Below are 12,760 nucleotides of genomic sequence, written 5' to 3'. Positions count from 1 at the left end.
AAAAAAAAAAAAAATCGCAGATCGCCGCCATTATGTGTTAAAAAAAAAAACAACAAAAATGACAAAAATCTTTCCCTTTGTTAGTAAATGCGATAACTTTTGCGCAAACCAATCAAAATACGCTTTTTGCGATTTTTTTTACCAAATATATGTAGCATAAAACAAATTGGCCGAAAATGTTAAAAAATTTTGATTTTTACATTTTTTTTGGGGGCGGGGAATTTCATATAAAAAAATGTGAAAAATATTGTTATTTTTGCAAAATTGACGCTCTTTTTTTGTTTATAGCGCATGATCAAAAAATCGCACAGATGATCAAATACCACCAAAAGAAAGCTCCGTTTGTGGGGAAAAAAAGGACGCCAATTTCGTTTAGGTACAGCATCGCACGACTGCGCAATGGTCCGTTAAAGTCACGCAGTGCCGAATCGCAAAATAGGCCCTGGTCAGGAAGGGGGTAAAATCTTCCGGGGCTTAAGTGGTTAAAGTGAATAATTCAACACCAAGTTGAGAGAATAAATTCAGTTCCTCTAATCTTTTCTCATAGATGAGCTCCTCCATGCCACTTATTAGTTTGGTTGTCCTTCTCTGCACTCTCTCCAGTTCCCTGATACCTATTCTCTTAAAACAGGTGGAATATGTAACATGTTCCAAAAGGTAAACTTATCCTTTAAAGGATCTACATATAAAATGTTTGCTGCGTCAATATGACAAAAATCCGCCCAATCAGACGGCAAATTGCCATACTTCTTCTAATATGCATGGTTCCTAAACCATCACCAACACCTAGTGGCCATAATAAGTTTTTCTTTTGTAGAAATACCTCAATCAGAAAAAAAAGCATTGTAGCCAGGGACAGTGACTTGTAGGTTAGTGTGCAATTTAGAAGCTTCAAGTTCACACCAATTTCCCCAATGCATTTTTAAATTGGTGTCTCAAAGGGTTAAAGCCAGAGAGCCAATCAATGAGCATTTTCAGAAAAATGTCAGCAATGACTTCTCTTGCATTTTCCTCTGTATTGGTTTTCTTTGAGTGAATCATAGCAAGGCATTCATAAGCTGACCAGTGTGTATCCAATACCTGCATAATGTCTGGGAGCAATTTTAGGAAGTGGTCACTGAGCCAGTCCACCAACTGGCTGACTGTGAGATCTGTCTTCTTGTGCAAGGTCTGTTTGCGATCAGATAAAGCGTAAAGTGCCCGGGAACAGCTCTCTAAAACCTTTGGGTCAGTGTGTTTCTCCAGGATCTCTCGTATTTGGGTCAGGAGAAGATCAAAGTACTGGGAAGATAAGAAAATGGCAGGATGGTTAACATTTTGTGCATACTGTTGCATTACTGCCTAAAACGCACCATAACTTTATGAATCTGCAGGAATTCCTGATATGTCACAATAAACAGCAACAGTTTTCTCTCCGCTGACACCCGCTGCTATCCGATCCGATGTGGTCTCTGAAATCCAGATGGATGGAAACCCTATTTTCCATAATTCAGGAGGATTGGATCAGATGAAAACGGACAGGCGGTCTGTTTTCATCCGATCTCCCATAGAGGAGAGTGGGGATCTGAAAGGTCTGCCTCTGCAAAGCAAGCAGAGACGTACCTGTCATCCGCCTGCACAGCAGGGATCGATCCCCGCTGAGCAAAATGGAGTCCACCGGGCGGAAAGCCCGTGTGAAAAGGACCCTATTGTTTGTAGGCAGTGCTAGGGGGACTACCCAGATCCATATACTGTACATCTGCCTGTCACCCAACACAGCAGTTGATTGAAGACAAAAAAAAAATAATCCATCAACTAGAATAGTTTAGAACTAGAAGAAAAAAAATTCAATCAACAGGAAGCAAATCCCGAAAATAAGAAGGCAGAAAATAATCCTAGGTACTAACCTCTAAGCAAAAAACTGAACTGTGAGAAGCAGATGGGGGCTTTGGCCACCAGCAGGGGGTGATTCTTCCTTTTTGTCATGTTGTACCTAGTATCCTTCTCCTGCAGCTAGCTTAAGCAAACCAAACCCATCATTTATGATCTAAAGATCTACCTGTGTCCTTCAATGGACAGAAGAGAAACAAACATTTCTTATCACTACAATTTCTGCAGTCCAATGACTAACAAAGTTGGGAATGACAGCCACACAAGTAAGCATTTTTAGAAGCTTTGATCAGCACGCATGGCAACCTGTATATATCACTTAAGATGTCCTTTAACCACTTCCCGTCCATAAGACGTCATATGACATCCTGGACTTTCAGTGGTGATACAGGGATGATGCCTGCAGGTCATCATCCCAATATCATTTGTTTCTGCCTGCATTTCTCTTTAATGTAAAAGCAATCCTGGGGGCTTTTACATGCAGCGGAAAGGGGGCCCGGGCCCCCCCCCCCACCATTCCGGGCTCTCCTGTCACATAATTGAGCCCGGGACTGAAGAAGCGGTTCCACCGGCTTACCATAGAGATGACCGAAGACTGGAACATCCCCAATCATCTCAATGGTCTAATAAACCATAAACAATGAGTATTATGTTATGTCCTTTATGGTTTCTTCAGGATGTAAATAGCTATTACTGGCTTGCAAAAAAAAAATCTGATCAATCTTGGTTTGATTAGATGCCGTTATGGGCAGAGGAGAGATCTAATAGACTCCAGATGTCTCAGTAAAGGGTACCTGTCACTGCCCATGCTATCACAAGGGATGTTGTTCAACCCTTGTGATAGCAATAAAGTTAATACATTAGCAATAAAGTTAATACATTTTTTTTTTTAAAGTGCATCCGTCCTCCCCATGTTAGCGCGCAAAGGCAAACTCATACGTAGGTCGCACACACATATATAAACCATGTTTGCACCACACGTGCAGTATCGCTGCAAATGTTAGAGCGAGAGCAATAATTCCAGCATCAGACCTCCTCTGTAATTCTAAACCGGTAACCTGTAAAGGCTTAAAAAAGGGTCACCTATGTGGATCTTTAAGTACTCTAGTTGGGCGCTGTTGCACGAGCCTGCGCAATTTTAAAGCATGCCATGTTAGGTATCCATTATTCACAATCTTTTATATTTCACCCCCCCCCCCCCAAAAAAAAAAAAAATGGGTATTATATTGTGTATGTGTGCACTAAAATTCATTAAAGTGCATTTTTTACAAAAAAAACTCTACGCAAATACCGTGTGACCTAAAAAAAATAAAAATAAAAAAAAATAAAATTTGCAAAACCCACTATTTTAATCTCTAGGGTTTCTGCTTTAAATTAGGAAATGTTTAGGGGTTCAAAGTAATTTTCTAGAAAATAAAAAATGGATTTTTGTAAAATCTTACCGTAAAATCCTTTTCTCTTAGCTCATTGACAGACGTAGTCCTCGGTGATACACCACCTTCGGGTTATGTTGCCTCCACAGTAGCAGGACTAGACAGGAAATTAAAAAGCTCTGGCCACACCCTAGGGGCAGTCCCAGAGGGTATATCCTCTCTCTCTCTGCCTCAGCAAATCAGTTATGTGAAAAAGCAGTCTTTAGAGATTTTAACCCAACTCAAAAAAACAGAGGGGCGGGGACTACGTCTGTCAATGAGCTAAGAGAAAAGGATTTTACGGTAAGATTTTACAAAAATCCATTTTTCTCTAGCGCTCATTGACAGACGTAGTCCTCGGTGATACACCACCTTCGGGACGTCCCAGAGCAGTATCACAACTGAGGGGTGGGAAAATGGAAATCAAATCCCAATCTAGAAGGCCCAACCGGTGCCAACTAGAAGTTTACAATGCTCATCCTTAATGATGAGACTCAACAAAAAAAGAGAAAACAATTTTTTTTTTTTTTTCAAACAGAAAAAAACCCTCGAGGTAGACCACCGGTCTCCTCAAATTGCGGCCTGCAAAACCTTGCGGCCAAATGAGGCATCCGCCGATGCCGTCACATCAATTTTATAGAATTTTGTAAAGGTATGTACCGATGACCAAGTGGCCGCCTTACATACCTGGACCACTGACGCCTGATGGCGAAAGGCCCAGGAAGTACTGAGCGCTCGAGTGGAGTGCGCCCTAACAGGGAACGGAGGACTCTGACCCTTAATAGAATAAGCCTGTACCACCGTTTGTCTAATCCATTTGGCAATGGTCGCGGCAGATGCAGGCAAACCCTTTCTGGGGCCATCCGTGATCACAAAAAGTGAATCCGTCTTACGGAATGATTCCGTAGCTTTCAGGTATACCCTGATTGCCCGAACCACATCTAAGGAATGCAACGCATGTTCCCGATGATGCTTGGGCTGAGGACACAAGGAAGGTAGTACAATATCTTCATTCAGATGAAAATCTGAAACCACCTTAGGAAGAAAAGATGGCTTAGGATGAAGTACTACCTTATCCCTATGAATCACTAGGTATGGGGACTGGCATGATAATGCAGCCAGTTCTGACACCCTGCGAGCAGAAGTAATAGCCACCAAGAAGGCCACCTTCTGGGATAAAGTAAGCAAGGGAATCTCCCTGATGTTTTCAAAGGGAGGTTTCTGTAGAACCGACAAAACCAAATTAAGATCCCAGGGCGGTAAGGGCGCGCGGACTGGAGGAGCCAGGTGCCGCACCCCCTGGATGAAATTCCGCACCAAGGATTTGGTAGCTAAAGGCTTCTGAAAGAAGATTGCTAATGCTGAAACTTGACCCTTGATGGTGCTCAAGGCTAGCTTCTGCTCAACCCCTTGTTGCAAAAAGGCCAATATTCGAGACACCGAATAGGTACGTGGAGGAAATCCTAAAGATTCGCACCACGCAATATAAGTCTTCCATGTGTGATAATAGACTTTGCTGGAAGTCGCTTTCCTAGCTTTAATAAGGGTAGGAATGACTGAAGTAGACAAACCTCTGTCCTTCAGTACTTGGGTCTCAATGGCCAGGCCATTAAAACCAGCGACTGTAAAGCACGAAGGTAAATTGGTCCTTGAGACCACAGACACTCCCTGAGACGAAGTTCCCACGGAACGTCTGCGACTAACATGTCCAAGTCGGCCAGGCCGGCTTGAGGAGGCCGGCCTAGAATTTCTAGGACCACTGGCGCTGATTGGATCTGAACCAGACGTCCCTAGAGCTATCTGGCCCCGACCATCCGAGAAAGTCTGGTCGTTTTTTGTTCCCACACATTTATCAGATATCTGATAGTTATCAGGAAAGGTGATCTTTTCTGGTTGAACCTCAGGGACCGAAGTCACCCGACTAGAGGCTACTTGGCCTATCTGGTCAACCAGATCCGATTCCTGTGAGGTATCGGGACTAATCTTAGGAAAAGGTAAAGGAAAAGATCTATTCAGGGAACGGTAACTACCGCTTCCTGTGGTACTTAAATGTTGGAAGGGAAGAATCGCACCGGTAGTAGTGGTTGATGCTCGATCTAATGTCCTAAATACCGGTGAAAACGTCCCCCCACCCTGAAACCGGGTGGGGGCGCACCTTCAGGCTGTGTACTCCTTTGCTTCGGGTTTGGCTGGGTTGGTCCTTTGCTTGTCCGACCAGCCCTTCTTGAACCCTCCTGGAGGAGTCTTGCCTTTCCCGCTAGTACCAGCCGGGCGCCCTTTATGGGCGGTAAAGAAAGGTCCTCGCTTGTTGGAGGTCCCTTAGCTTTAGCAGCCTGTGGCAAAAAAGTGCTCTTGCCCCCAGTGGCATCCTTAATGATTTCATCTAGGTTGGCCCCAAATAGACGATTCCCCTGAAAGGGGAGATTTGTCAAGGTCTTCTTGGAACCTAGGTCAGCTGACCAGCATTTTAACCACAGCACACGTCTGAGGATCACCGCTGTCTTAGATGCATGCCCTAATAAGGGAGTAGTGTCCAAGGCTGCGTCACAGATAAACTGTAGCCCTTGTATAATCTGTTCCATCAAATCAGATGTCTCCTGGGGAATATCTTTTCCCCTAAGATCTTGGCGTACCACTCTCGCCCATTCCGTAAGTGTCTGGGAAACTAGCCCAATAACAATTACTGGTCTAAAAGCTGACTTTATCAGAGAGAAGATGGTGCGGGACTCCGCTTCCATCTTTCGATCCACCGGATCCTTAAAGGACGAAGTGTCCTCCACTGGAATAACCGTGGCTTTATTCAGCCTGGAAATAGGCGGATCCACGACTGGTGGTACCGTCCATTTCTTAATGATGGATTCCTCAAACGGGTAGCGTCTAGCAATACGCTTGGAAATAGTAAAGGTACGTTTAGAATGCTCCCATTCTCCTTTAATCTGATTACCGAAACATTTAGGTACAGGAAAAGCCTTCATCGTCTTGATGGGCTTATTAGTACCAAAAGGAATCTCTGTTTCAGTTGCCTCTGCCGGTAAAGCCTCAAGTTTTAAGGTTTCCTGCACTGCCACAACTAGTGCGTCCACCAATGCTTCTTCCTGAATAATAGCAGGAGAAGAAGCGTCCTCCTCACTGTCTGAGGGGGCTTTACCTGGGATAACAGCCCTTGCAGAGGAACCTGCAACTGCCGTGACCACCTCTGAATCTGAGTCAGAGGTGTCAGATGGTATAGGGGTAGGCGGGGGTCGCTTCCTTGACCCCCGTCCCTGACAGGCCGCCTCCACCCGAGCCACCATAGACTCCAAAATTGCTGTAAATGACTCTATACTCTGTGCACCGGCGGGTCCCGTGGCCCCCTCGAGGGAAACAGGTGGGGGAATATGTGTGGCAGGGTCCATGATAACTCCAGTTACTTCCTGGATAATATAATTCAAAAATAAAACTTTTTTTTTTTTTTTTTCGACCCCCAGCGCCACAAAAGCCCCTTAGTGTTACCTGCTAGGGATCCCTATCGATCGAGAGAGAGAGAGAGATAGACCCCCAGGCTCACCACTTGATGCTCAGAGTTTAACTGCAACAGGTTACAGCGCTGTCTTAACAAACAGGAAGTCTTTTGGCTGGCTGCCCAGGAAGAAAGGAGGCGGCTCCGCCCCTCTGTGCGCCTTCCGGCGCCTCCCCCAAGCTCCACGAGGTGTTTGGATCACCTCAAACATGGCCGCCCCCATGCTGGAGACACGAGGCTACGCCAAAATGGCGGCTCGTGCGATCCAGCAAAAAAAATGGCGGCGGCCCGTACTGAATAGCGGTGTGCTGCAGGGCACACAACACTCTCACTGCATGGGGATATGGCGTGGTTGGCGGTACCGGCCCTGGCGGACCGCATGGCCGTTTGGGAGGCCTGCTAATAGCTGGAAGGCAGTCTACATGTCCGTGGCTTCTGACTGGTAGGTAGCTTATTCTTAACCCATAAGATTCCCAGAATGCCACAGATTACATCTTTAAAACATGTATACAATTAGATTGTTAGCTCCCAAACCAAGCCTCCTGGCTTTTTGCACACCTAAAATCACACTCAAAGTAGGAGGATCTGTGTCATGTTGTAGGATAGAAAGGGACTCTATCTTACCATACAGAGAGGGGCCCGCATTCACCACAAAACCCGTCAGGGGGAAAGGGGGAACATACTACTCACCATACCGGAACCAGGCGGGCACCAACTCCTGACAGTACCCCTCTCCACCGGGGCGGGAGGGCTGTCGACCGATACGGACGCCGTGACTCATGGTCTTTGGCGTTTCAGCGAGACGTTTAACTCGCGTGGACAGTCTGTTAATGGGACTTTGTCGCGGCCGACCCAGCGCGGAGCTATGGCCTGCACGCGCTCGTAGGCTGAACTGGGGTGACCACCGGATCTCAACATCCAGCCCGTCGCCCAGTTCAGCTTTCTTGCTTGAAGATCTCACAGGAACACTGGAGAAAAAAGCTGTCTAAAAAAATCCTTTAAGAAAAAATTCTTGCCAGGACCTAAGATCCCAGCAAGGTGTCTAGGTCCTTACTCCTAACTAGACAGAAAATAACTGATTTGCTGAGGCAGAGATAGAGAGGATATACCCTCTGGGACTGCCCTTAGGGTGTGGCCAGAGCTTTTTAATTTCCTGTCTAGTCCTGCTCCTGTGGAGGCAACATAACCCGAAGGTGGTGTATCACCGAGGACTACGTCTGTCAATGAGCGCTAGAGAAAATGGGATTTTTGACTTACTGTAAAATCAATTTCTCTGATCTTCATAACTTTTGGGTATACTGCCTCCTACATGATTAGAAATCTAGGCAGGAAAAAAAGTCTGGCCAGGCCCATGGGTAGTCCCCGGGGGTTTACTCCCTCTCTCTGCTATTGGCACTCAGTTTAGTTACAAGCAGTGTCAGAAGAATTATAACTCCACAGAGGGGTGGGTGCTGTGTCCATCAATGAATATCAGAGAAATGGATTTTACGGTAAGCCAAAAATCCAATTTTCTCTTTCGTTCATTGACAGACACAGCTTCATATCTTCATAACCATTGGGATGTCTCAAAACAGTGTTAAACATGAGGGGTGGGAAAAGCAAAAAAAAAAATCCCAAGGCTAAACAGTAGCCAACCATGCAACAGGAGCTCAACCAAAACAACTGGAGCCCATCTGAAAATGGAAAGGAGGAACCTGACCCTTGATGGAATATATCTGACTCCTTCGGATGTTTAGGCCTGGGACTCAGGGAAGACACACAAAGTCTTCATTCAAATGAAAATCAGAAACAACCTTTGCAAGGAATGATGGACAGGGGAGACGAAACACCTTATCTCTGCTGTGAATCACCAAATAAGGTGAACGACAGACAGGATGACGCCATTTCTGACACCCTGCATGCAGAGGTAATGGTCACTAAAAAGGCCACCTTCTGGGACAGAGTAAGCAGGGGAATCTCCCAAATATTTTCAAAGGGAGGCTTCTGTAGAGCTGAAAGCACCAAATTGAGGTCCCAAGGCGGCAACAGAAACCGTACTGGAGAAACCAAACATCGGGCACCCTGAAGAAAGGTACGCACCAGGGAGTGTGTGACCAAAGGTTGTTGGATGAAGACCGCCAATGCCAACACCTGGCCTTTGATGGTACTGAAGGCCAATTTCTGTTCAACCCCCTGTTGAAAGAAGGTCAACATCCAAGCTACCGCGAAGGAGCGAGGATGAACCCAAAGAGACTCACACCATGCAATGTACGTCTTTCACGTACAATGGTGGATCTTTCTAGAAGTAGATTTCCTAGCTTTTAAAAGTGTAGGAATCACCGACTCAGATAAACCTCTATCCTTCAGCACCTGGCGTTCAACAGCCAAGCCATCAAAGCCTGCGACTGTAAAGCAGGATGGAAAATTGGTTGTTTGGACAGCAGATCCTCCCTGAGAGGAAGCTTTCAAGGAACGTCTGCAACCAGATCGGCGTACCAAGTCTGGCGAGGCCAGTCCGGAGCCACTAGGATGACATGAATCCCTTCTGCCTCGATCCTGGAAACAAATCTTGGCAGAAGCTTGAGGAGGGAAGGCGTAAATCAGATGATACTGACCCCACAAGGCCACCAGTACGTCTGTGGCGTCCGCCTCAGGATCCCTTGACCGAGCAACAAACCTCTGCACCTTTCTGTTGAGCCGAGATGCCAACAGATCCACCTTGGGTGTGCCCCACCGGAGACACAGCTGATGAAACGCCTCTGGATGAAGGGACCACTCCTCTTGGTCCAACACCTGCCGACTGAGGTAATCCGCCTGCCAGTTTTCTTCACCCCGGGAATGTGTATGGCAGAGAGGGCTGGAACGAACCATTCTGCCCACCTTAGCATGCCTGCTACCTCCAGAGCGGCCAGGAAACTTCTTGTGCCCCCTTGGTGATTGACATAAGCCACGGCCGTGGCACTGTCTGATTGAATGCGGACTGGACATCCCTGAAGACAATTCGTCCAAAGGTCCAGACACAGTCTGATCGCTCAGAGTTCCAAGACATTGATCGGGAGCCTGGACTCTTCCAGCGTCCAGATTTCCTGAAAAGAATGCTTGCTGAGGATGCCTCCCCAGCCAGACAGGCTGGCATCTGTGGTGACCACTGCCCAATACAAGGGGAGGAAGGATTTTCCAACCCGAAGAACGAAGCCACCATTTTAGGAGACTCCTTCGTTCCCCGACTTAGCCGGATCTGATTGTCCAGAGACTGCGGAGTCTTGTCCCATTTGGTCAGAATGTCCCTATGCAGGAACTTTTTATGGAACTGTGCAAACTAAATCAGCCCCAGCATCCGCATGCAAGTCCGGAGGGATGACCATCTGCTGGACAGCAGGAGACAAATTGAAGCCTGCAACTTCTGGAGTTTGTCCAGAGGAAGGAGCACTCTGGCTAAGGCCGAGTCCAGAGTCAGACCCAGACAGTCCAGCTTCATGGATGGAAGCAGAGCAGACTTCTGAAAATTCAGAATGCCACTGAACTCCACAGGGTTTGCATAGTGATCTCCAGGTTTTTCACAAGAGCAGAAGGAGACTCTGCCCACAGAAAATCGTCCAATTAGCTCAGTACCATAATCCCCCGTTGGCGTAGCAAAGCTAGCACCGGGGCTAACACTTTTGTGAAGAACCGAGGAGCAGAGGCGAAACCAAAGGTTAATCCTACAAACTGATAATGCTCCTCTCCCACTGCAAAGTTGAGAAAACGCTGGTGACTGGCACATATCGGAATGTGAAGGTAGGCATCCTTGATATTAATAGGAGGCGAGGAAATCTCCATGACGCAGGGATGCCACCACCATTCGAATGGATTCCATTCTGAACTTCTGTACCCCCATAAAAGCATTTGGAGCGCCTTGAGGTCCGGGACTGAACGCACTGTGCCTTCCTTCCTGGGGACCGTAAACAGGTTTGAGTAAAAACCCTGAAAACTTTCCGAAATCAGAACTGGGACATACACCCCTTAAAGGAACAGGTCTTGTACCACCCCAAACAGGACCTGTAAGCTGTCTGGGGACAGGCGCAAGTTGGAAGGAAAAAAACCTTGCTGGGGGACAAAGAGCAAAACTCGATCTTGTTGCCAGACCGAATGACTTCATGGACTTGTCTTGAACCAGGGAAGTCCATGGATCCGGAAACCAGCTAAGACATCCCCCCACCTCCGATACGGATGATGGCAGACCTTCATGCTGAAGGAGCCTTATCCACGGGTCTGGAGAAGCCTGATCTTGGCTTGCCAGACCAGGCTTGTTTGGATCCCCCTGAAGAGGCCCTAAAAGGCTTTGAGCCCTTGTCAATCGACCCTGAGGAATGAAAAAAGCTTATGAGCTGAGAAGGAAGGACCACGTCTCCAACGAGGTTCCTTGCCCTTAGTAGCCTGCGGAAAAAAAGCACTCTTCCCCCCTTTGAGACCCTTAATAATGTCATCCAGGGTAGCTCCAAACAAGCGATCACCTTGGAAAGGAAGATCAGTCAAGGCCTTTTTTGAAACCTGATCTGCAAACCAGCACTTGAGCCAAAAGATACGCCGAAGAACCACCGCTATAACAGAGAGGCAAGCCATCAGGGGGGCCGCATCCAAGGAAGCATTGCAGATAAACTGCAGCCCCTGGATCAGCTGGTCCGCCAGCTCGGCAAAGGCAGAGGGGAGCGTTTCCCCTCCAGGTCACAGCGTAAGAGCTTAGCCCACTCAGTCAGAGTTTGCGACACTAGGGCAATAGTGGATACCGGCCTCATTGCCGAACCAGCCAGAGTGTACATTTTGCGGGCCAAAGCTTCCGCCTTCCGGTCAGCCGAATCCTTAAAAGCCAGGGACTCTTCAACCGGAATCATGGTTGCCTTGTTCAATCTGAAAACCGGAGGGTCTACCACCGGTGGGGTGGCACAATCCACTTCTTAAGAAGGGACTCCTCATAGAGGTAACGCCACCTCCACCAGGGACTTCAGGACCGCCATCAGTGCATGGATGGATGGTTGGGACCGGGGGGGGGGGGGCCCGTAGCCTCAGAGAGGGGTTTAGGTGGGAAAATGTGCTCTGAAGGCTCCATGAGTCACCAGGGGGACCCCACAAAAAGTGTATAAACACTGCAGCACCACCCGGTCGCCAGGCACAAGCACCAAAGCAGAGAGGGTGAGGACCCCACCAGACTCACCACCCGCAGAAACAAGCGCCTGCAGCCACCAGGATAATGCACTACACATGCCGCAATCAGGAAGTAAAATCATCCAGGAGTCAGAACCAGGGGATGAGGAAGGGCTCCCATGCCGAAATCACAGCTCACAGGGCTCCACTGTCATGGTCACCTCTATTTTCAATTGCAAACCACAGCAAAATGGCGGAACTACACAAACATGGCCGCTGTATATAGGAATACACCGGCTTCAACAAAATGGTGGCAACACAAGGTGTACAGGGACCCAGGAAGGAGACCAGGCCACAGGGACAGATCCAGGCAGGATGGTGGGCCCTGGCAGGAGCCCCCACCAGGTACAACCCCCCCCCCCCCACAGTCAATCGTCCGGTCATCAGCGGCACAGCCCCCCCGGTCCCCATTGCTTGTAAGCACCCTGCCTCCACCCCAGGAAGTGTGGCCAGACCACCCAAAAGCAGCCCCAACATATGTGGAGGGGAGGGGGGGGGCAGGTGAGGGACTCAGCAAGGGGGGTGCCTGTGGGAAGGAGGGGAATCCAGGCGTCAGACCATCCCAAGGAGGGGCCCACATCCACCCCAAAACCCTCCAGGAAGAGAGGGGGGACAACTACTCACCAAACCAAGCGAGCGCCGCTCTATACAGAACCCTTCTCCATCGAAATGGGGGGCTGTTGGCCAGGAGGAACGCTGCGACTTGGGCCAAGACCTATATGTGATCTCGTGAGGCGTTTAACTCGCAGGCCAGCCCCCATCTAGTGGGGCTATGTCGCAGCCGACCTAGCGCAGAGCTGAGGTCTGCGTGCGCTCACTG

The 12,760-nt window shown here is 48.1% G+C and overlaps 1 protein-coding gene across 1 annotated transcript in view; it reads right to left on the bottom strand.

Moving 5' to 3' along the window:
- STAG3 (STAG3 cohesin complex component) overlaps positions 1-12,760 on the bottom strand; it is a gene marked incomplete at its 5' end in the record, with an annotated part of 227,684 nt that overhangs the window by 114,321 nt on the left and 100,603 nt on the right. The window contains one exon of the mRNA XM_082256553.1: positions 1,081-1,281. Coding sequence (XP_082112679.1) covers positions 1,081-1,281 — 201 coding nt within the window. The remainder of the gene's footprint in view (positions 1-1,080; positions 1,282-12,760) is intronic.

Source organism: Pelophylax lessonae (assembly GCF_965119305.1).
Source record: "Pelophylax lessonae genome assembly, chromosome: 4".
NCBI classification, from domain to species: Eukaryota; Metazoa; Chordata; class Amphibia; order Anura; family Ranidae; genus Pelophylax; species Pelophylax lessonae.
The sequence above is the reverse complement of the archived record's forward strand: the minus strand, read 5'-3'. Positions and strand labels throughout refer to the sequence as shown.